General features: G+C 39.4%; 1 protein-coding gene across 12 annotated transcripts in view; it reads right to left on the bottom strand.

The window, feature by feature from the left end:
- vav2 (vav 2 guanine nucleotide exchange factor) overlaps positions 1-20,842 on the bottom strand; it is a 238,718-nt gene that overhangs the window by 11,377 nt on the left and 206,499 nt on the right. For 5 of the 12 annotated variants that reach the window (XM_035944796.2, XM_023262937.3, XM_035944794.2 and 2 more), the window contains 16 exons: positions 17,321-17,420; positions 15,477-15,572; positions 9,795-9,863; positions 9,549-9,635; positions 8,558-8,646; positions 8,338-8,470; positions 7,948-7,962; positions 7,524-7,633; positions 7,174-7,275; positions 4,471-4,559; positions 3,466-3,479; positions 3,310-3,328; positions 2,577-2,704; positions 954-1,025; positions 784-839; positions 384-500 (listed from right to left, as the gene is read on the bottom strand). In XM_035944796.2, the coding sequence (XP_035800689.2) occupies positions 384-500; positions 784-839; positions 954-1,025; positions 2,577-2,704; positions 3,310-3,328; positions 3,466-3,479; positions 4,471-4,559; positions 7,174-7,275; positions 7,524-7,633; positions 7,948-7,962; positions 8,338-8,470; positions 8,558-8,646; positions 9,549-9,635; positions 9,795-9,863; positions 15,477-15,572; positions 17,321-17,420 (1,296 nt within the window). The remainder of the gene's footprint in view (positions 1-383; positions 501-783; positions 840-953; positions 1,026-2,576; positions 2,705-3,309; positions 3,329-3,465; positions 3,480-4,470; positions 4,560-7,173; positions 7,276-7,523; positions 7,634-7,947; positions 7,963-8,337; positions 8,471-8,557; positions 8,647-9,548; positions 9,636-9,794; positions 9,864-15,476; positions 15,573-17,320; positions 17,421-20,842) is intronic. The other 7 variants (XM_023262940.3, XM_035944798.2, XM_023262941.3 and 4 more) reach the window with 3 other exon arrangements.

Raw genomic sequence — 20,842 nt, 5'->3', positions numbered from 1 at the left:
ATTTCCAAAAGTTAAGGCTGACTTTCGAGGTTTGTTTACTTCATTATACAAAGGTTGGTTCCCACAGTCTCTTTGCACCTGCGTTAAAGACTTAAATACAAATGTGCAAATGCATTCCTCCTCTCAGCACATCACTGTGTGACAGCTCCAGTAAGCGCTCATACATTATTTCTCTTTGGGATGCATTCTCTCACAGGAAAAAAAAAAAAAAAGGATTAAAAAAAAAAAAGCAATTACTGAGTGGTAATTAGCTGGAGCTAAAAAGATGCACTGAAAAAGCTGACTGGAGCTCCCCGTGAGAATTTTTTTTATTTCTCATGAGATATGGATAAAAACCTTCCCCCTGACATTTTCTCTTCTCCTGTAAGATGTGAAATGCTCACTTGATGCTGATGGCGAACCTCTCCGCTTCGGCTGTCCTCTCTCTGATAAGGTATGTCCCGCTGCTGTGGGATTTTAAAAGGTTGTCTGCCTGCTGGCGCTCCATGTTCCCTGCAAACCTATGGAAAAGCAGCGGTGGGTGAACATTGTGACCTCCAGAGTTATATTATCGAATGACATGCTGAAGGATTTACAAATGCTTGACATCAAACAGCTGTGTAGTAATTAATCTTTCGGTTGGGGTCAGCTTGCTTTAAATTGAACTGGTGCTTGCATTTAATGGTATAGATTGTTAACATTAACAGATCTGAACCAATTATAGGATGGTGACCTTGGAGCAAATGCTAGTATATTGTGTACTGTGCCATTAAATCTACAACCTTCAGAAGTTCGTGGTCTTACCAAGGATATCCGTAGTAGTCTGATTCCCTCGAGGACTGCCGGCTGGACTGGAAGGGCTGCCACAAATAACAGACAGCACACATTAAAGAGCAGTTAAATGGACACTAAAGAGAAAAAAGGAGGAATCGTTATGCCCTCAGACATCACAGGTCACAACTAACTTCCTGTACCTTTGGGTCCAAACAAGGCTTCACACATGAACTGGGGAAGAAGCCGCTCTTTTGTGTTTGCATCAGCTTCCCCTGCAACAGAAAAGCGTGGAAAGTTTATTTGTAGAACTATAAGAAACAGCTGAAAACAACAACAATGAATTAATTCAAAATATTGTGGTGCAGTAATAAGCTGTCTGTAGATTTATCTGGATACCTCTGAAGTACATGGACAGTAAGTAATTGCGTATATGAAGAAAACCTCATGTTAAAATACTCATTTATACACCTGAAAGCATACATTTTCTAAATTAACTTTAAAAATGTGAAACTTTGGTGCCTCCCAGTGGCAAAATCCACACAACTCAAATGAATGCACCAGTTTTCCTTACCAGGAGTGGCTTATTTTTTCCAGTCTGTTAAAAATAGTGAAAGATTATTGCAAGGTCCTAAATACATACTGTACCGTCACATTACATATCAGTGCTAGGAGTTGTCCCTACGAAGAATGAACACATCTTTCAAGTTTACCCATCAATGTCAGACAGAAGTCGGAACGCCTTCGCTGTCTGCTACCTGAAGCAATCGATTTTGAACTCGCCGCACTCTTTAACATCATACGGGGAGATTAAACTGTCACGCTGCAGAGGGATAACTTCGTGTAATAGCTAAGATCACTTAATGGCTTCAGAAAGTTGCCCCTGAGTCACTCTCAGAAAAAGCTCGCCTGATGTGAATGCGTAAGAGTCAGTGATTCAGCAGGAAAAGTCAAAAGCGCCCGGAGCAAGTAGTGTCACAGCTGCTATGATCCAGCCTAATTCACAGCAGAGGATCCTCCAGGTCTGCAGCTACAGCACCCCTGACGCTCAGCTAAAAGTGGATTAATGCTATTGGTGCAGCCGTACCAGAGAGTTTAACTCGATTTTAGAAAATTAGGAGAGCAGTTTCTTCCAGTAATTTGTGGCATTCTGCTTATACTGCCCCACTGCATCCTACAAAACCTCTTAAAATGTTCACCATGTTCAATTTCCTGGTGTTTTAGTGCCCAACTACCACATTCCTGATTAGGACCTCTATTTACAAGATATGTTCTTGTACATAAATTGTAGCTACAAGATACTGGATCTAGTGCTTTTATTTTCAGCGCAGTTGATTTTTGGACAGGAACAGTTTTTGGAAAATATTCTCTATTTTATTGTACAGAATAACTTAATATAACTTTCTTGCATTCAGTGAGATAAGAAGGTTGATACCACTCTTATGTCTGGACAATAAATATAATTAATAGAAGCAAACAGCTTTCCTGGCATTGTCCAAACTTAACAAAAATCCAGCAACCAGCACCTCCACAGCTCAGTAATTAGCACATTACATCCACACAAGTTGTGGTTTGAGTGCCAGACTATTTCTTGATGCCAAGGCTCCAGTTGTTTCTTGTCCAGACTAAACAATTGAGATACAATGCCTTAATTAGTTCGATTTGAGGATAGTGTGCAGGAACTGTAGCTTTTTCCACACATTCTGCAGGTACAAAAACTGTTAATTGTAAGGATGAAAATCAGCACTTTAACCTCAGAGTCAACAGGTTCTCTGCATCAACCGCCTTGGTGGATGGTTTCAACTAAACGTGAGCGAATGCCGTACCTCCCACCATGTTGTGTCCGGATCTCCCTTTAGCAGCTCGATAAAATCTCCCGTTTGAAAACAGAGAGGCGTCTTCCCCGGAGGCGCCGGTGTGCCGTGGTAGTTCCTCACCGCGACCATCTTCGGACCTGTAAGCAAAGTCGAGCATTCGCAGAGATAAAGACGGACAACACAGCACCGGGGTTTGGATTTGCCTCTTGGATTTCACATGGAAAGCAGTGATTTGGGCTGATAACGCACAACTGTTTTGTTTCTGAAGAACAAAATCTTGCACACTGAGTGATGAATAATGATATAAACACAACATCCTAGGGTGAAGGCTGTTTTTGCAAGGTTTCCTTTTCTTCTGTCTGCTTTGAAGAAGAAGGCAAAATTTATGAAATTACAAGAAAAATCTGACCAAGAGCAACTAAATTCAATCTTAAAGTCTGTTTTATCAAACATTCTGTGCTGATTTCATCATGCTGCATATCCAACAGAGTCAAAGGTCTGCTTGTTTTTGAATTTTAAGTATGCAGTATCTATATATAGTATATATACAGTATGCACTGCCACCTCCTCGCTCTATATGGCTGCTAATGCTGCTGTTGGTTTCTATAATATAATAGAAGCATCCACTAGATGGCAGGAGAGAGCTGTGCACAGCAAGAGCAGCTGACCACAAAACAAACTTGACAGCTGACATAATATCCAGCTTCACGTCGAAATGTGAATTGACTGGGAGAGTTCTTACCCGGCGACATTCCAGGTTCCTGTAAAAGGGAAACAAACACTCGGTTAAAGAGACTATTAGCAAAGAAAAGGGCTACTTCTGTGTAATTTAATGATATTTTTCCAAGAATGAGAGACAGTGGAGATGGGAGGATGCTGCAGTGTGTTGATTACTCACCAAATCTAGAGGATCTGAAACAAGATGCAAAAAACAGATTCTTAGGGTGGAAAACTGGCTACAAGAATGCATTAAAGTGCTAAATTGTAGATGTAACAAGGACATAGATGAAGATAAACGCAGCAGATTATGTGGTTAATTTTCTACTCTGAGGCCACATTCTTTCTAAGCATCAAGTTCCATTTTTCTGCTGTCAGCTCTGCTCTGTCAAGTGTCATTATTTAAGTGCAGTATTTAAGGATCTTTTATTTAAAGAACCAAAGTGATGCAGCGGAAGGCTTTTAAGCATTCAAGAGATAAACTTGAGGCTCAGTCAGCTGCACTCAGCTGGCTCCAGTTGGAGAAAACAGGACGATGATTTTCTGAATTTCTTCAGAGGAAATCTTTGGTTCCTGAGCTAAGTGTTGAGAATCCCTCAAGGCACTGCACGATTAATCTGAGCGCTAAGATATGATTACACAGATAGCAGAGAAGGAGGAAAAACATTCATGCTACTCAGAATTACACGTATATTTGTAGAAATGTCTGCACTTTTTGCTTTTTTTGTTACGCTATGAATAACTAGATGGATATTTTATTTCTTTGGGCTTCTTCAAACATTACACAAATTGAAACCAAACATGGAACCTGTCATAGTAAGTCAATATTAAAGCTACCAGGCCAAAATGTTGGGAACGCCTGGAGCAAATAATCCAATCTATACTCTACTTCAGTGAATGAAATGACAGTCACATGATGCTTCCTGACTCTCAGTTGCTGTTTTCCTCTCTGGTACCAAACCCAGTGACACAATGAAGCTGCCCCGCCTTCCCATCCCCCTCTTTTCCTGCTGGATAAAGTAGGCCTACAAACAGGACGGCTCTCTGTGACAGCTTAAATCACAGCACTCATTATTAATGACGCACACATCAGTGATTTATGTCGCTCAGTTCTCATCTAAATGTTGCCCAGTGTTACGATTTGACCCCCTAAAAGTTGATGTGAACGAGGCTGTAGGACACCTACTGATTTTACAGATGGTGATCACTTCCAGACACTCTTTGTGAGCTCCTGTTCCGCAGCGAGAGCAGTAGTAGCCCTGATAGAAGATGCCCCTGGAGGACACACAAACACACATAAACACACACTCCAGTAATGCAAACAGGAAGTGTCTGAGACTCCAATTAACCTACTGTAAGAACAACACACAAGGGGACCTGCTGTTCCTATAAGGCTGCAGACGCAGTTGCACATCTTAAATCCTTGTCACGCTGCAATTTCTTTAAAATCGCAAAATCACCTCATTCCATTTAAAACCACGCCCTGCAGAAGTGTACTTGTTACGGTTACTGTAACGCCGCATGCGTCGCGCACTGCCATGCTGAATAGCAAGTGCCATAAATCACAGTGGAATCCGCTGGGGCTGCAGCAGTAATTAGCATCTAGCAGGGAGTGAGGACGCCGGTCCCTGCTTCTACCACCCGGCTCTGAATTTAGGTCAGCAAAGCCATGAAATTTGTGGGTCAATACACAGAGTGGAGTTTAGCCGGCTGACTGTAATAGAGGTGAAAGTGGTGATTCAGTGGCACGGGTTATCCCTGCTGCAGCCGAGCAGCACATGAGAGGCGGCGGTGCTCAGGATCACAGTGGGTGGCGTTACAAAGGGCAACGCTTCAAAATATCATCCGTCAGACAAAGTCACACCGACTAAAATATTTTCCAAACGCTGCTTCGGCTCTAATGAGGGGGTACGTTCGCCAAAAAACACATTCCCTCTGTGATTTGAGTCGGCTTGTTTGTTTGCTGCTCTTCATATGTGGACAGATTTCTCTTGAGTTTCACAGACTTCTGTCACTTTTTAACATTTTTTCGTTTTTACTCACGGCACTAATTAACTTAGCACTTATTTAACTTAAGGTACATTTAATGCTACACTGTGCATTTGCAAACAAAATACATTTTCTCAAAAACAGTCTATTTTTAAGGTGCAGTTCCAACTTCTGCAGCACATTAAATGTAAAACTCTGTTGTATTTTTACTCTGCAGCATTTTTTGGCCCAGTTGTCGTTACTATTAAGTCTGAAGTTTAAAATTTTAAATTAGATATGACTAATGTGAAAAAAAACATGCTTAAATTGCCCAATAGTACATGAAGTATTGATAGTTAAGCTTGACACCATTTTTAATAATTCTGCAATCCTACAATTTCATTTAGCAGACGCTTTTATCCTAAGGGAAGAACATCTGAGAGTAGAGTAATAAAACTAGTAAATCGCCTGGCTCATCCTCCGCAGACAATATAAAAAACCTAATATGATAACGTAGCTTGATGGTGTTGAACTGAATTAATTTGCCTCTCCCATCTGGTTATTCGCTCCAAAGAAGTTCTTCATTTGCCTCACTGTGAAACTTACAGCATTGCAACTCAAATCTCATTATAGAAAACTGATTTTGAGCGTGCATCATGGATAAACTTTTGCTGTTTTGTCAACTACTTAAAAATGAGTTCTGCCAAGATGTGCTACACATTAAAAAGCCGCAAAGACATTATTGAGTCAGTAGTAGCAATACAATATAATATAAAGTATATTACAACAATCTGAGAGCGGGCGTTTTGCACAAAAACTACTCTTAGTATTGATATGCATTTGGCTGCTATTACTTCCGTGCTTTTTATTAAGAGAAAAATCCACAGCAGCCAGCAGCAGGACAACTTATCTAAGCACAAACAATGGAAACAAAGGGAAGCAGTTGTGTGATTCTGTGTACAGCTAGACCATTCGACACAGTGCTGCGTAGAATAGTCTGACTGCACCTCATTGTATTCTATTTTGAGGGGAAAAAAACTCTGGTTGTATTTCTTTAAACAAATCACAGTCATCTTGGAACAGTATGCTGCAACAGTGTCACTCAAAATAGTAGCTGGGGATTTTGTGTTGGTGGAAAATGTGCATGCAGAGAGGCAAGCACTGCCATTTAAATGGCTAATTTGTAGAGAAAAAACAGCAAGAATGTCTTATTTCCAAACCTTCAGCAAAACTTTCAATTTCAGCGTGTAAGTTGCTAGTCCGGGAGATGCTGCTGTTACTTTGTGTAGCAAAAAAGATTTTGAAAATGGACTGCAAAAGGGGAGGAGAAAGCCAAATGAAATGCACAGCCAATGGTAGGAATATACATCCGGTGAGTCAGAATAAAGGGAATATACACATCTACCAGTGGCTCTTAAGGTCACTGCTTAAAATCCCTTTCCAGTCATTGACTAAACCCCTAAAAGCTCATCTCTGTGTATCGAAGTTGCATATTTAGAAGGTTTTTCCAGGTAATATTCCCTTCCTGCCTTAAAATGGCTGAGATGTAACTTTGCAGCGTTGCCTCCATTAACGCGTGTTAAGTTATTAAGTCCCCATTGCCCTCTCCAACTATTTCACATTTTATTCTGTTTGAAAAGAGATGACCGTGCATCAAGGCCCAGCCAATGACATTGTGGCTAAATGATACTGGTGTTGAAGTTGGTGGGGACAAAGGACCTGGTTTAGAAAGTTTTGACTCCTTGTACATAATTCTTAGTGGCTGGTAGATAAATCTGCTCCCATAACGGACATAACACAATAAAAAAATTTCTAAATACCAACACTTAAAGTCCAAGCAAAGTCTGGAAGATGGTATATTCTTTGTGCAAAATAAATTGTAAAATATGCACATCAGCACTGGAATTATCAGGGATGTTACCTCAACAGCATCTTGCAGGCTCGACAGTTGGTGTTCTTATCAAACGTGTGCATTTGGAAGTTGTGCTGATTGGCCGTTGCCCTCTCTGGCTTGATGTTGGACCTGAATGAGAAAAAAAATGAAACAAACTGACATCTCAAGACAGCACCATTTCTATTGCCACGGCACTGAAGCTGGGTTGACGTGAGCAATGAAATTACAGAAATTTTCAAATAAATGTGATAAACAGACATTTCCCATCTGGTTATTTAATCCAAAGACAGTTTTTTTCAATTGAATTCCCAGGAAAGTTGGTTCATTTCAATTCAAACTTCACTGCACAAAATAAATGTTATTCAAATCCTACTCACATGGCCATTTCAAACTGTTCCATCCACTTTCTTTTTGTCTCCTCAGTTTTACAAAAGAACTGGAAACCCTGTTTCCCTTGCAGGTGGATCAGGTAGAAGCCGTACGACCACTGGGGAGAAGAAGTGAGTGAAAGAACAGATGGCAGAGAGATGTGTGGTTGGCGACGGCAGACAAAGATGGGTAAAGAAATTTGTGATGCTACTACTTCCAAATATGTATTTTTCAATGCTGCAAATACGACTAAAACAGAACTAAAAGTTGCTCCACATGCTTTTAAGATGCATCTGAGCAAAAGCTAGAGTGTCAATCACAGCGGCGGTCGGTGCAATCATGACACGACGCCCCCCCCCAAAAAACACACCACTGCTAAAAATAGGCCACTATGAGAGAGATGAGTTAAATAAAGGGGTCACTTGAGCTTACCATTTTTCCACTTGACTGGTAAGCATGCAAAAAGAAAGACACCAGAGAAAAAGACCCAGTTACACATGCAAACATGGACAGACATGCAGATTCAAAACAAAAAGAAAGCCATGTTAGATTGGTTGGGCGCGATGCACTGCAGAACGATTTCATGAATCCTAAATGACCTTCATTGCATTTACATGGTCTTTCAAGCACGGACGAGCACATTTGACACTTCAATGCATAAGTTCCATATCTGAAATTACCATCAACAAGCTCCTTCAGCTCAAGGGCAACATTTGTAATGATTACACGGACTGTTTCATCATCTGCACTCGTCAGGCCACTGTGACAAAGATCTCACTGTAATTCTGCTCTCAAATCAGAAAAAAAGGACGGTTTTCTTACCTTTTTCATGTCTCTGTTGTTCATGGGGTCATCGGACATTTTATACGACTGCAGTTCAATAATCTCTTTGAGCTCATAGCTATAGCCTTTCCTCTTGCAGACAATGACCACTTTATCAAACAAGAATATATACCTGGAAAAACACACACACATTCATTGGGACAAAGTATTGATATCGGTCTTGGATTGTATTAGTTTTTTCTGTAGAATTTGGACTCACCGGTCCTGCTTTGTTCGGTTGACAATGGAGGACACCTTCAGCTCTCCGTCTATCTTTGGCCTCCCGTACTCCTCCAGTTTCACCTGCTGCTTAGGTCACAAAGACGCACAGTGTCAACCTACTGCATCCTACAACTTCTACATTCATTGAGAAACCAGATACATCTGACAGAACTGACATAGATACAAGACATGGAAACTATTTCCTCCTTGTTCAGTTGCATCTCCATCCTCCTGATCTAAAGATAAATATATCTATATATCTCTCTCTCTATATATATACTGTCGTATTTGCATCTTTGCAAGTACGACAGTGTACGAGAATCTCACTAAAACTAACCAAAGATAATTGGCTTAGCTGTAAATTCTCAATTAGTGTATATTGTAGAGAACTGCACGAGTGGTATGAATCCTGTCAAGAAAGCAAAGGAATTTACTTTCCAAAATGTCAAACTATTGCTTGAAAATGTGCAAACACTGCCTCATTAATTAATTAACAATATCTGTTTTAGGCAATCAATCAGATGTTATTTGTTTGGCACTTTTCATACACAACACCCCCAACCACCCACCCCGCCTCTCAGTCATCTCATAAACATGTTATGAATGAAAGACTCAATAAAAGCAGGGACAGGGGAGCTGAGGAAACATCATCATAAATAAAATGCAGATCATGTTTAATCATGACCATGTGGGTTTGATTAAACTGATTGACAGTGAGTCTCCCTGGTAACACGAGCATGTGCCATCACAGTCTTATTATTTACAGTCCCCGTTTCTACACGGAAACATTCGACGCCACCTTTTTCCAGGTCTTCGAAAATAGAACCTAACAGGAACATTCCTAACTGTGGCAGATAACAGCATGATGGTGTCAGATCCCATCTCCTGTGGTGAGAGTTTTTTTTCAAGCACGATTTAAGTCAAACTGTCTTGGCAGACTTTTCCCTTCTAGGTGAAAACGAAGCCACAGAGGAGTTCGCAGTACTTACAAGATTTTCTATGGAGCTTTGGAATTCGCTGATTTTTTTCAGGGTCTCGTTGTCCCTCTTGACTTCGTTGATGTACATGGCCAGGTCCTGAAAGAGCGGAAATCTTTCTGACATTTGCCATATTACATATTTACAGCCACAGCGGTTGTATGAAACTATTTCACAGCTTTGGCCTAAAGCACTGGTAGCGTCCTTATGTAATGTATTTCTTTAGCACATGAACACAAATACAAACATTACACAGACCTCCATAGCTGCAAGAGCCTCCTTGAGTTGTTGTCTCTCGGGTCGGTCGGTGGAATGACTCAGAAGTTCCTGTGAAACGAATTGTTAATACTTTTTGTTAGAAAAAATGCTACTGTACATTGACAAACTGTAAAGCAAGTATTTTTTTTGCATAAAAGTCAAGATAAAAATCCCTCTCTGTGCAAAACATGCATGACGCAAACTCCGAACGCCATAAGAGGGAGGTGTATAGTCTCTCTTTACTTTGATTACACATGTGACACTGATGTGGCAGCGAACAAGTTGCCGCTGAGCATATTTAACAACAAAATACATTAAAATAAAAGAGACAAGGAAGCATGAGAGATTGGAAACTGGCCTCCAGGTTTGGCTGTTCACATTTTAAGATAATAAGAAACATGTTATCTCCTGCAAATCAATAATGAACATGTTATGTGGGTTTTGTCTGCCTTCTGTCTGGTACTATGGTATATTAAAGTGATTTATTTAGTGTTGTAGAGCAGCTGTGGGATGCATCTTCAATATTTTACAGGTTTATATTAAGAAAAAAAGTTGTGCCATCTTTCTATCCATAAAATCAGATGTGATGCATGAATATAAAAGCTACTGTAAATTTTCAAACATTGTCTTTGCAGCATCGACCACGTTCGGCCAGGTTTTGTCAAAGTCTGGTCCAGTTGCAAAAAGCCAAAGAGCAAACAGACAGATGAAACTTTCACAATAACATATGGTTAATAATTAGAATGCTTTATTGTCAGCAGAATTCCCATGTGCAGTGCATGTTTAGTTTACACAGAATATCTTGGCAGAGTTGTGCACAAACGCTTTGAATCTCACATTTGCATCCAAATCTAAAAATAAGAGCCACTATTATCACCCAGTCAGAGGTGGTAAAAGTTCTGCTGCAATCTGCTGCTACTTTTATTCGTTGCCTTGTAGAGAACACAGAATATTTGGTTCACTTAGTGGAACAGTAGAGGCACTACTTAACCTAAATTAGTGCGGTATACTAGTTAGTCTAATGCAAAATGGTAGATTTGTTTCTTGCAAAGATGCAGTTAAGAGTGACTATTTAGCTGTTGCTTTTTGGGCTGTATGATCACTTGATACGGTGTTCGACTTCTGGCGTATTTTCGCTCGTGTTAGTACTGTTTCTGTAACATCGCTCCCATTTTTAACCACTTACAAATGCACAAAAGCCAAGATGTAATTACAACACCATGCGCAATCCAAGAACCTCGGAGGAGCAAAAACTCAAAAGCGACGCAGAATTTATTAATAGAATTTGCCACGGAGGTATTTTTCCTGACATTACAAATCAAAACATCTTCCTGTCACTGGAAGTCTCTTGTCACTGCTGATTCCTTCAACCGCTAACAATGAGTTTCACCAGAAGGTACATCACGAGGGCAACATCCCTCAATGGGTTTCCACAAGGGAACCAGCACTATATTTCAGCTGGACTCATTGTCACCCAAGTAGCCTTCTGACTCTGCAAATCATCTGTTATTTTTGCACAAGCGAGGCAAATTATTTCGAAAAATGGAAATACTCATCTAAACACTCGAGCCTAGATGAAAGAGGTCCAAGTTCATTATCTTCCCACTCTCTGCTCAGCTTTCCTTTCTCTCTTCAGCTGTCCATAATCAATAAAGGCAAAAAAGATTAAAAAAATCTTTAAAAAAAAAAAAAAAAAAAGCTTAGATGAAAGATACTGCATGATGATGGCTTTATTAAAACCCCGCACATTCATCAAATATTCAAACCCTGCCTGAGGAGAATTATGTCTAAGATGACTGTGCTGAATTGACTGCATTCAGCTACAGCACGCAAAAGATGAAAAGTGCCACTTTGACCAAACAGGGAAACACCCTTGTGATGATATCTACACAACATCAGCTGAAGATGTGGCCTGGGGCACAACCGGACACACACATACAAGAACACAAAAAACCACGACGTGTCAGTGTGACATGCCCCGAGGCCGCAGCACGCACCAGTGTTTTCCTGCAAAGCTGTGGGAAGCAGTGAAATGGGGTGCGTTTAATCTGATCAGTGCACGGTTGATTTGACTTCAGTGGCTCGCTGCGACTCCTGCAGGGGTTCGATTCAGACTAATCGGGAGACGCTTCCCCGAGCGGATGTCCAATCACCTGACGCAAACACCAACCTCTGCCTGTCCATCACCAACGGCATCATAAATGCGTACGCTCATCCATAATTGAGATGCAAAGACAATTATTCATGGGGAATATTATTATGTTATTACAGCAGCCAGCTTGTTATAGAAATGAACACAAGGAAGAGCTCCAGGGTGAAACGTCGGCCGCTCAGTCGGTGGACGCAAGTTGTGCATAAATTCATTTGCATATAAGGGAAAAAACAAATAAGCTACAAGTAGCTTATTTTTTCTTCCCAACAGTTAAAAAAAACAAAAGGAATCCTGTGCATTATGATAAGATCTGCAGAAAAGGTACTCTTAGAAACACTTCCTTTATTATGTAAGTTATCAATGAATTCAAGAATAATAAAACAGATTTGGTGCCATTGCCTGCTTCAAACCTGAAGCGACTTCAACTTAACTGTTTACCAAACACAAAAAGGCAGAAAATACCGCACAAAAATCTTTTATTGGTCAACTCTCCATTTAAAAAAGCCCTTGATTTGAATATACCCTCAGTTTTCAAGCAGTCTTGACCATGATGGTATAGTCTGCACAAAAGCTGCAAATGCACAAAATAAAAAACTCTTAGAAACACTTCAATTTTTATTTGATATGTGATTATAGAGTTATTCACACTGTTGGCAAGGATTTTGGACAAATGGATTAGGTTTGTTGCTTTTGGACGTTTCAAACCTTACACTATACTTACACTATCCATCTTTATTTACTGGGGTTGACTCAACTACAGTTATCATGTAATTTAATTTTAAATATTGTAATATTACTTGGACCAACCTGATTAAATTAAATTGGATCCAACCCCTTTCTAATAAATTGAATCAGCCCAAATAAATTAAGTCGACTCAACTCGTACAAAAGGCTGGATAAAACCAAATTGATTAATGCTGAAAGAAAACACAAATTATTTACCTAAAAGACAGAAAGTTATATACAAAGGCCTTTTTTTTTGGTCAAATATCTACTAAATCTGGTCTCTGTGGGGACATTTCTATGCTGGTGCACTGGCAGCGATGCAATTCACGACAACCAGCAATGATTAGTTCTGCTTCAGAGAACAACCAAAACTTTGTCAGCTACAAGAAAAGTTTCCAATGATCCAGACAAAAATGAAACTCTGCAGGTGACCATTCAGTTATGCAACAGTATATTTCCAATCTAATAGGAATCAGTGACACAAAATCTCACTTTGGAGTCGGTTATTCTTAGTTGCTGTTTTCTTACATATTTGCAGTAGAAGACAGAGCAAATATGAAATAAATAATAAATGAAGTTTTTAGTTGACTGCCAAGTTGCAAATTGTGTTTTTTTGCTGTAATGACTCATTTAGAAATTGAACTGAACAACTTCCAAAAAGGGCAAAATAGTCCAAACCGTTGGTGGACGGATCAGAAAATCATAAGGTTATGTGGCGAGACTACAAGTCTGGAAAATTATGATAAAACTGGCTGAATCCAGAGAAACAACTGCCAGCTATCAAAGCTCACTGACAGAAATTAATGTGTGGAGCACAAATTCTTGACCTCTCTGTGTTAAAAGGTTTCTGGTTGATTATTTCATTTTCTATGATTCAGGAAGGTTTTATTTCAATTTTCAGACCAACGTGTTCAAGTGTTTAACATGTTGGAGGATCTAGGATAGTCTATTATGGTAATCTCATGGTAAGATGATCAATTTGTGGAGTAATTTGTAGGACGAGTTTCTTAAGTCTTTCTTGAAAAGTCCCCAATGAACACTGGAACCGGTGTAGCTGTTTCACCTGTTCACACTGGCCAACACATTTTCATTTTAAGTGATTGAAAGCTTTTAAATGTCTCCTTGTTGGTAACCAATAGGTACAACATGAACACACAGCCTTCTAAACAGCTTCGTGTATTTCATATTTTGTGTTTGTGTGCTTCCCTGTGCACATTTGAATAATACTGATGGAAGTCGGTGGGGCATTGGTTGTCAATCACATACTCCTGATGAAGTCTGGCATAATTTCAGGATATCATACTCTCCATGGGGAAAAAAGCTTTAGGTAGTTCATATCAAATGTAATAGTGAAGCCATGTTTTCAAGGACCATCCAACGCTAATACAATATTTTATCAACCGATTTAGCCCAATTAAAGGTACCTTCTTAGTGCAAATTTCCTTTCAACTCAGCAAAGAGACACTGCCTATGGGGACAATAAAAGAGAAAAGAAAATAAGTTTTCAAGACTCTTACTTTTATTAGATTAATTTAGACTGCTGAAATTTTATATTAGCTTCAGTACATCTTTTTGCAAAGATACTGTGGGTTTTGTCCATTATGACTTCACTGAAAAAAGGGACTTTTAAAAGGCTGATAGTTACAGTATGAACAGAAAGAGAAATGACAGTAACAAAACCTTGTTCACAAAAGTATCTGACTACTTTCTGATGACATACTGCAAAAATTGTGACTCTACTGCATATTTACACAAGAGCTGCAATGATTTATTGATCAGTTGTAAACTATTACTGCAAATCAACGCCGATTATTCTGATATTCGATTCATCTTTTGGGATTTTTTTTGGATTCCAGCTTCTTAAATATAATATTTTCTGGTTTCTTCACACCTCTTTGATGGTAAACTGAATATGTTTGGGTTGTGGACAATTAAGCGACATAACCTTGGTAAACATCGGCATTTTTTTCACCATTTTCGCCATTTTATAGAACAAACAACTGATCGATTAAGAAAATGAATAACAGATTACTTGAAGATGAAAATAATCATTATCTATTATTCTAATTTACTTAGACTATATTAAAATATGACTTTCTATGTCAAACTTTAAAGATTTTTGTTCACATGTGCAGATCCAAGCTTCAAAGGCTCAAAAGGAGGCACATGTTTCCCTTTTTTGTTCAACTGAAAATGTGCAGCAGTCAGTGGATGAAACCAGTCAGTCACTGCTTTATAAATACATCACTAAACATGCCGCTTCCCTGCTGTAACGCAGAGCTTTGAGGAGCCAATAAAGTTGCTAATGCAGCAGAAAAGATTAGAGAAGTTTCATTCTTCTCACAGTGAAACTGGGACGATGTTCAGATTGGCTGATAACTCCTGTGTATCCAGATAAAGATAAAGATAAAGTTCTTTATTTCTCCCCACTCCAGGGGAAATTTACATTGTTACAGCAGTTTTATTTACAATATATACAAGGGTGGCAAAATTTTTAACAGAAAAAATAAAAATAAAAATAACCGGTCTGCCGCTGCGGACCTCCACACGGAAGCTACAAACTACTCAGAGAAGTGTTTCAAACCTACAGGGGGGCAGAGTGTTTGATTTTTAAAAGATGAGTGAAGATTTCCATCTGCTTCGCTCATCAAAGAAGATGAAGACCTCACTTCTTTATGACCTGTCCAACATCCAACCGCAGGAATTCAAAGAGACTCCAACGGACTCCAACGGCAAATTTCAAACTTCCCTACGAGGTTTAAACAGTGTAAAAATGCACTGTGGATTTTGCAGACGTCTCCTACCTTCAGTAGTAGGTGATACTTCAGCACCCTCTGCATGGGAACCACCAGCAGATCCTGCAGCTTGAACTTCCCCTCTTGCACTTTCATGGTACATTCCTGCGTGAACACAAACAGCAGGGCAGTTATTACACACTGCATAATGCAGCATTGTACATTTCCCGCTAACAAGCATTGGTACGTTGTTTAATAATTCATTGTTGCATCGTTGCTGCTGTTGCTTCCACACATTCACGAGGCATTCCATTAGTAACAACGAGGTCAGTTCATTCTTCTGGGGCACAAAAGCTCTGATTGTGCCAGAAGTTTGCAACGCAATTAGACCGAGTGAGGAATTCTTCTGACTAATGAATACATTTCTACATACTCTGCATTGGCTCAATAAGAAACCATCTTTTGTGAGTATCATCCTATAAGGCTGACTCACAGCGGGTTGTGTAGGAGTTTCTTTAGGCAGTTTCTGCTACTGTGCAGCTTATGCAGGTTTATAAACAAGTTTTCTTCTGAATAAGAAGCTGGATTACCCTGATACAAAGCTCATCTTTTTTGAGAGGCAGTATCTCAATCTGTAATCTCCTGGTTTTTTTTTTTTTGCTTAACAGCTTCCACATACATTTCTCTGCTCATGCTGATGCTGATATGCCTTAATTCCATTACTATATGTGGATGTTACCCTTCAGCTATGAGATCAGATTCTTCTCAAAAGTTCTGGTTGAGAGAAAATCTGAAAATACTAGCAGAAAGAGGTTTTGTAGTTGAAAAGGGTTTAAAAAAAATTGAGTAGATTTAACATGATGAACAAGATGACAGTTACAGAATAAGGTTAAATCTTGCTCAGTTTAACTACATATTATAGTTTAACTAAATATTATGAGTGAAACAGCTCTGGGGTCATATTTAGGGGTTAAGGAGCAAAGATGCAGCTATTTTTTTATTCATGGATTTCTTCTTATTAATTTTGGACTCATAATTCTTTCCTCAATCTCTAAATTTATCGTTGCTCCATTGGTTTTCTTCTCTACAAATGTCATATTTTGTTACTTTTTCCCCATTTTCTCAAAAAACATACATCTTGTCTGAAACCACTGGAACAATCATCCCTTAACTGAGGCAGAATCTCCTAACAACTGATGATAAGTAGTTATTAAGAAAATGTTGCTATCATACGTCATCACCTCAGGCTATGAGAAGCTGTTTGGAAAGCCATGTCTATCAGATGGCACAATCAGTAATCAACCTTCTCTGTGAACATAAAGATCCAGGTTTCCAATCCTCAGACGGCCAAGTCCAACATCTCTCCAGCAATGTGGCAACTGATGTATGTGGTTTGTTCTTAAACGCTCATTAAATTCAAACAATACTTCAAATACCTCCAATCAGCTCGGACCCAACCATCACCACTTGTGGCTACATTGGTTTCATGATCACAGTTCATGCACAGCAAAGGCTAATTAGGGCTGTATTTATGAATTTGTTGAAGCGAATTCTTTATTTACCATGAATTCTTCAACTACCATATAAACACTGCATCTGGACAGACTGGACTGGTTGTATGATGTTTACTTGGGTGGATGTTTAACACCAGAATGTTGACCAAACAGGTGATATATTCCAATGTGTTGATTCGAAATTTGCCATTTTGACAATCAGAAACCCCTAAATATTCCTTTAAATGTTGCATATTGCAGATTTTATTCTGATTAGTACATAAACAGCCAGATGTACCAAACCCTACCTACTCACTTGTGTTCTTTCTGTCTTAAAAAGCTACATAATTAATACAATTATATTTTTCAAAACATGAATTACATAACCCGCTGCTTGGGTTGCGTAGTGAAAGACCTCACCTCTACTTTAATCTTTACATCCTCTCGTGTTGCTATTAGCTCATCCAGTGTCTTCTGGGCGTTTTCCATGTGGCTGCAGTACTGACCATAGATCAACAACCTGAGGGGGGGAGAGAAAAAAAAACAACTATTACTCAAAAAACACCCCACTGTCACAGCACATCATCCTGCAGGAACTCAAGTAGGAAATGACATATTAAAGTCGGCAAACAGGAGAAATAACTGTCAATACTTGCTGATGTTTGATCCATCTGCAAGTTCTGTTCATACAGTACAACGGCCCAAAGGTACAAACCAGCATAGCCATGCATGTACACACATTATGGTTGTATACTGACAGTAATGTGGTCACAGTGCATTTACCTCAATCATCCCCTGAAGGATCTCAATCACATCAAACACACATTTTCCCAAAATCTAAGAAATACGTGAAAGATCCAATTTACCCTGTAAATCAAAATAATATATATTGAAGGAACATATATAACAGGCCCACTGCAGCTGTACATCTGTCGCCTATTTCTATTTTTATTTCAATTTTGAAAGTGGTATCTATCATCTACTTTTCCATCTAATTGTTTTTTAAAACTTTATTTATTTCACTGTTCATTTTATTCTCATTTACTCTTTATTTATGCATTTATTTGACTTATTTACTCTTATGATGATGATTATTATCATTTTCGCCTCGTATTTTATGGTTTTACGTGCTATTTTTCTTTTATTCCACTTGTTTGTTCCCTTACTTGGATATGGGCTTATATTGTTTAATCTGGTGTTGTTGTACCAATTTATTTTAAGTATTCTAACCATGTTTGAACTGATCTTCTGTTGTTCAGTGGTCTTCCTGAGTATTTTTTTCTGCCGCCTGTAAACCACTTTGTAAACTCTGATTTAGGAGCCAAAATGTATTTATTTATGTTATTTATATTTCTTTATATTATTATTAGTAGTAGAAGCGTCAATATCAGCTTTAGTATTATTACTATTACTACAGATATTTATTATTATTTTTTTTGATTATTTTGGAATTATTTTTATCATTATTATGAGCTCCAAATGATGAAACATGAATGCCACTTATGACAAATCTACAGTTGACGATGTGATTTAGATATTTTTAGACATCCTTGAGGAACACGTGGGCTCAAAATACCCGTGCAAAGCTCAGTACATGGTTAACAATGAAAGAACAATTTAAAAAAGTAAGTTTAATAAGGACTAATAAGGTTCTTCTCAAGGTCTACAATGTTGAAGATGCATAATATCATTGTAAAAACACAGATAAAAATGAGATTATACATCTGAATCGACAATTAGCTGTGAACTGTGTCTTGGAGCCTTTATGCAACGTACCACACATTAATTTTAAGATTAATAACACAGTTTAAGAGATCAGTGTCTGAGTCATTCAGCACTATAGGGGGGCAGATAAATGAATAAATGTATAATGATTAGGAAGACATTCCGATTCCCAGGGCGATATCTGGAAGGGGCAACATCCTCTCGCCAATAAGCTGTAATCACAGAGAACTAATGAAAGATGGAGCTTTGTATCTTTGCAGAGCTCCTCTTATCAGCATGTGAGAAAAAGGAAAAAAAAAACAGACTCAATTTCGGGGCAGCGAGGATATGAGAGCTGTGTTCATTACATATTACAACGGGACACTGACACAGATCTGTGGGTTTCGGCTGGGAGGGAGTTCAAAGTCATTTTGCCCGGAGGATGCCGCTGCACGTGGCACACATTCCTCACACCGAGTCAAAGTAGGGCACTGGCATAGCTGCTGTGGTGAAAACCCACCACCAACACCACCACCATCCCCTCGTGGTAGAATTGGCACGTCGGACTGTTAATCTGAATCTTAAGCGAGGCGAGGCGGTGCAGAGCGCTGGCAGGCTGAAGTCTAATCAAGCCTCTGATAGATCTGTAGTGCAACACTGCAAACACACCAGCCAGGGAAAGGTTCCATAATGGAGCAGCAGTGCAAACAGAAAACAAAGCATGCGTCATGTTGGTATGTCTAAGTTCCACATAATTGCGTTTGTCGTGTTTTCAAATGGGCCGCACAGTGGTTTGCTGGTTAGCGCCGTCGCCTTGCAGCTAGAAGATCCCCGGTTTGCGTCCCAGCCTGGGATCTTTCTGTATGGAGTTTGCATGTTCTCCCTGTGCACAGGGTTCTCTGGCTTCTTGCCACAGTCCAAAAACATGCTCAGGTTAATTGGTAACTCTAAATTGTCCTGAGATAGACCGGCAACCTGGGCGTCCCCCTTACTCCTGGTCTACAAAAGCACTGAATGGTCTTGAACCAAAATACATCCTGGACTTATTAGCTCCATATGAAGCATCCAGAGCCCTCAGGTCATCAGGGACAGGTTTACTGTGTGTTCCCAGAACCAGAACCAAAAATAGTGAAGCAGCATTCAGCTAATACGCTCCTCAGCTGTGGAACAAACTTCCTGAACACCTGAGGTCTGCTCAAACTGTCGGCTCTTTTAAATCAGGCCTGAAAACCAGATTGTTTACTGCAGCTTTCTCTTAAATGCTCAATCTATTTTCTTGACTTTTAATGCGCTTCTATGATCTTTATGCCTGCTTTTATGCTTTATTTCTATGATTTTAATGTATGTCTAAGTTTAAATAACTTCTCTGATTGTATGTCTTTGCCATTGTAAAGCACAAGTAGACTCGGCTATAAACAACTTCTTAAATCACAGAAAATCTGAGCCATGTATGGGAATAAAAACAAAAAAAGGAGCTGATTATGCATAGAATCCCCCCACAAAAGTAACAGCAAGTGGTGAAACTAGAACGTTGGTGTGTCACATGGTGTTTCTGAAATCTACATAACCCAAAATTGGCTCCTGGTGCATTAATTGACAAGTTTGCTGCTGCTGGTTGAACCAAATATTGACATAAACTAAATTATCACTGCACAGGTTCAATATGTTGACCCCAAAACACTCAAGTGCACTTTCAATGAAAAATTCGACTCTAGCACTGTGTTTAAGGCCGTGAGTCAGTGTCGTGTTTTGCCAGAGGTGGAACTCTGAACACCGTATTTCTGTCGAAGCCGTTCGTCAGATGATCGTCCTCGGCTCCACAGAGATCAACCGGAGATGATCAGTGGATTCCAGGCAGAGGTTGGAGTAAAGGCTCCCCTGCAGTGACGCTCCTGCTCTGGTTAAGCCCTGAGCTAACAAGGCCCTGATTAAGACTTGATCCACACTCAGGGAGACAGCTCCCCTCAGCTCCTCCAGGACGACAAAGTCATTGAGATTAATGGGAGCCATGATCAATTATAAGTCAAGGAGCCGACCAAGCAGTGTAGCGGTCAGAGGCACAAATCATAGAGTGAGTTATCAGGACATAATGCAAGATGAAGGGTTTCTTTCTTCTTCTTCTTTTTTTAAGAAGCTGTTCCATGACAAGAATGCAAAGAACCTCTGCAACCATAAATGAAGACTTTTTAGCTGATGCGATTTCATGGAAATATTTTTAGTGACAGAATGACGGTGAAG

Source organism: Amphiprion ocellaris, chromosome 17, assembly GCF_022539595.1.
Source record: "Amphiprion ocellaris isolate individual 3 ecotype Okinawa chromosome 17, ASM2253959v1, whole genome shotgun sequence".
Lineage (NCBI taxonomy): Eukaryota > Metazoa > Chordata > Actinopteri > Pomacentridae > Amphiprion > Amphiprion ocellaris.
The sequence above is the reverse complement of the archived record's forward strand: the minus strand, read 5'-3'. Positions and strand labels throughout refer to the sequence as shown.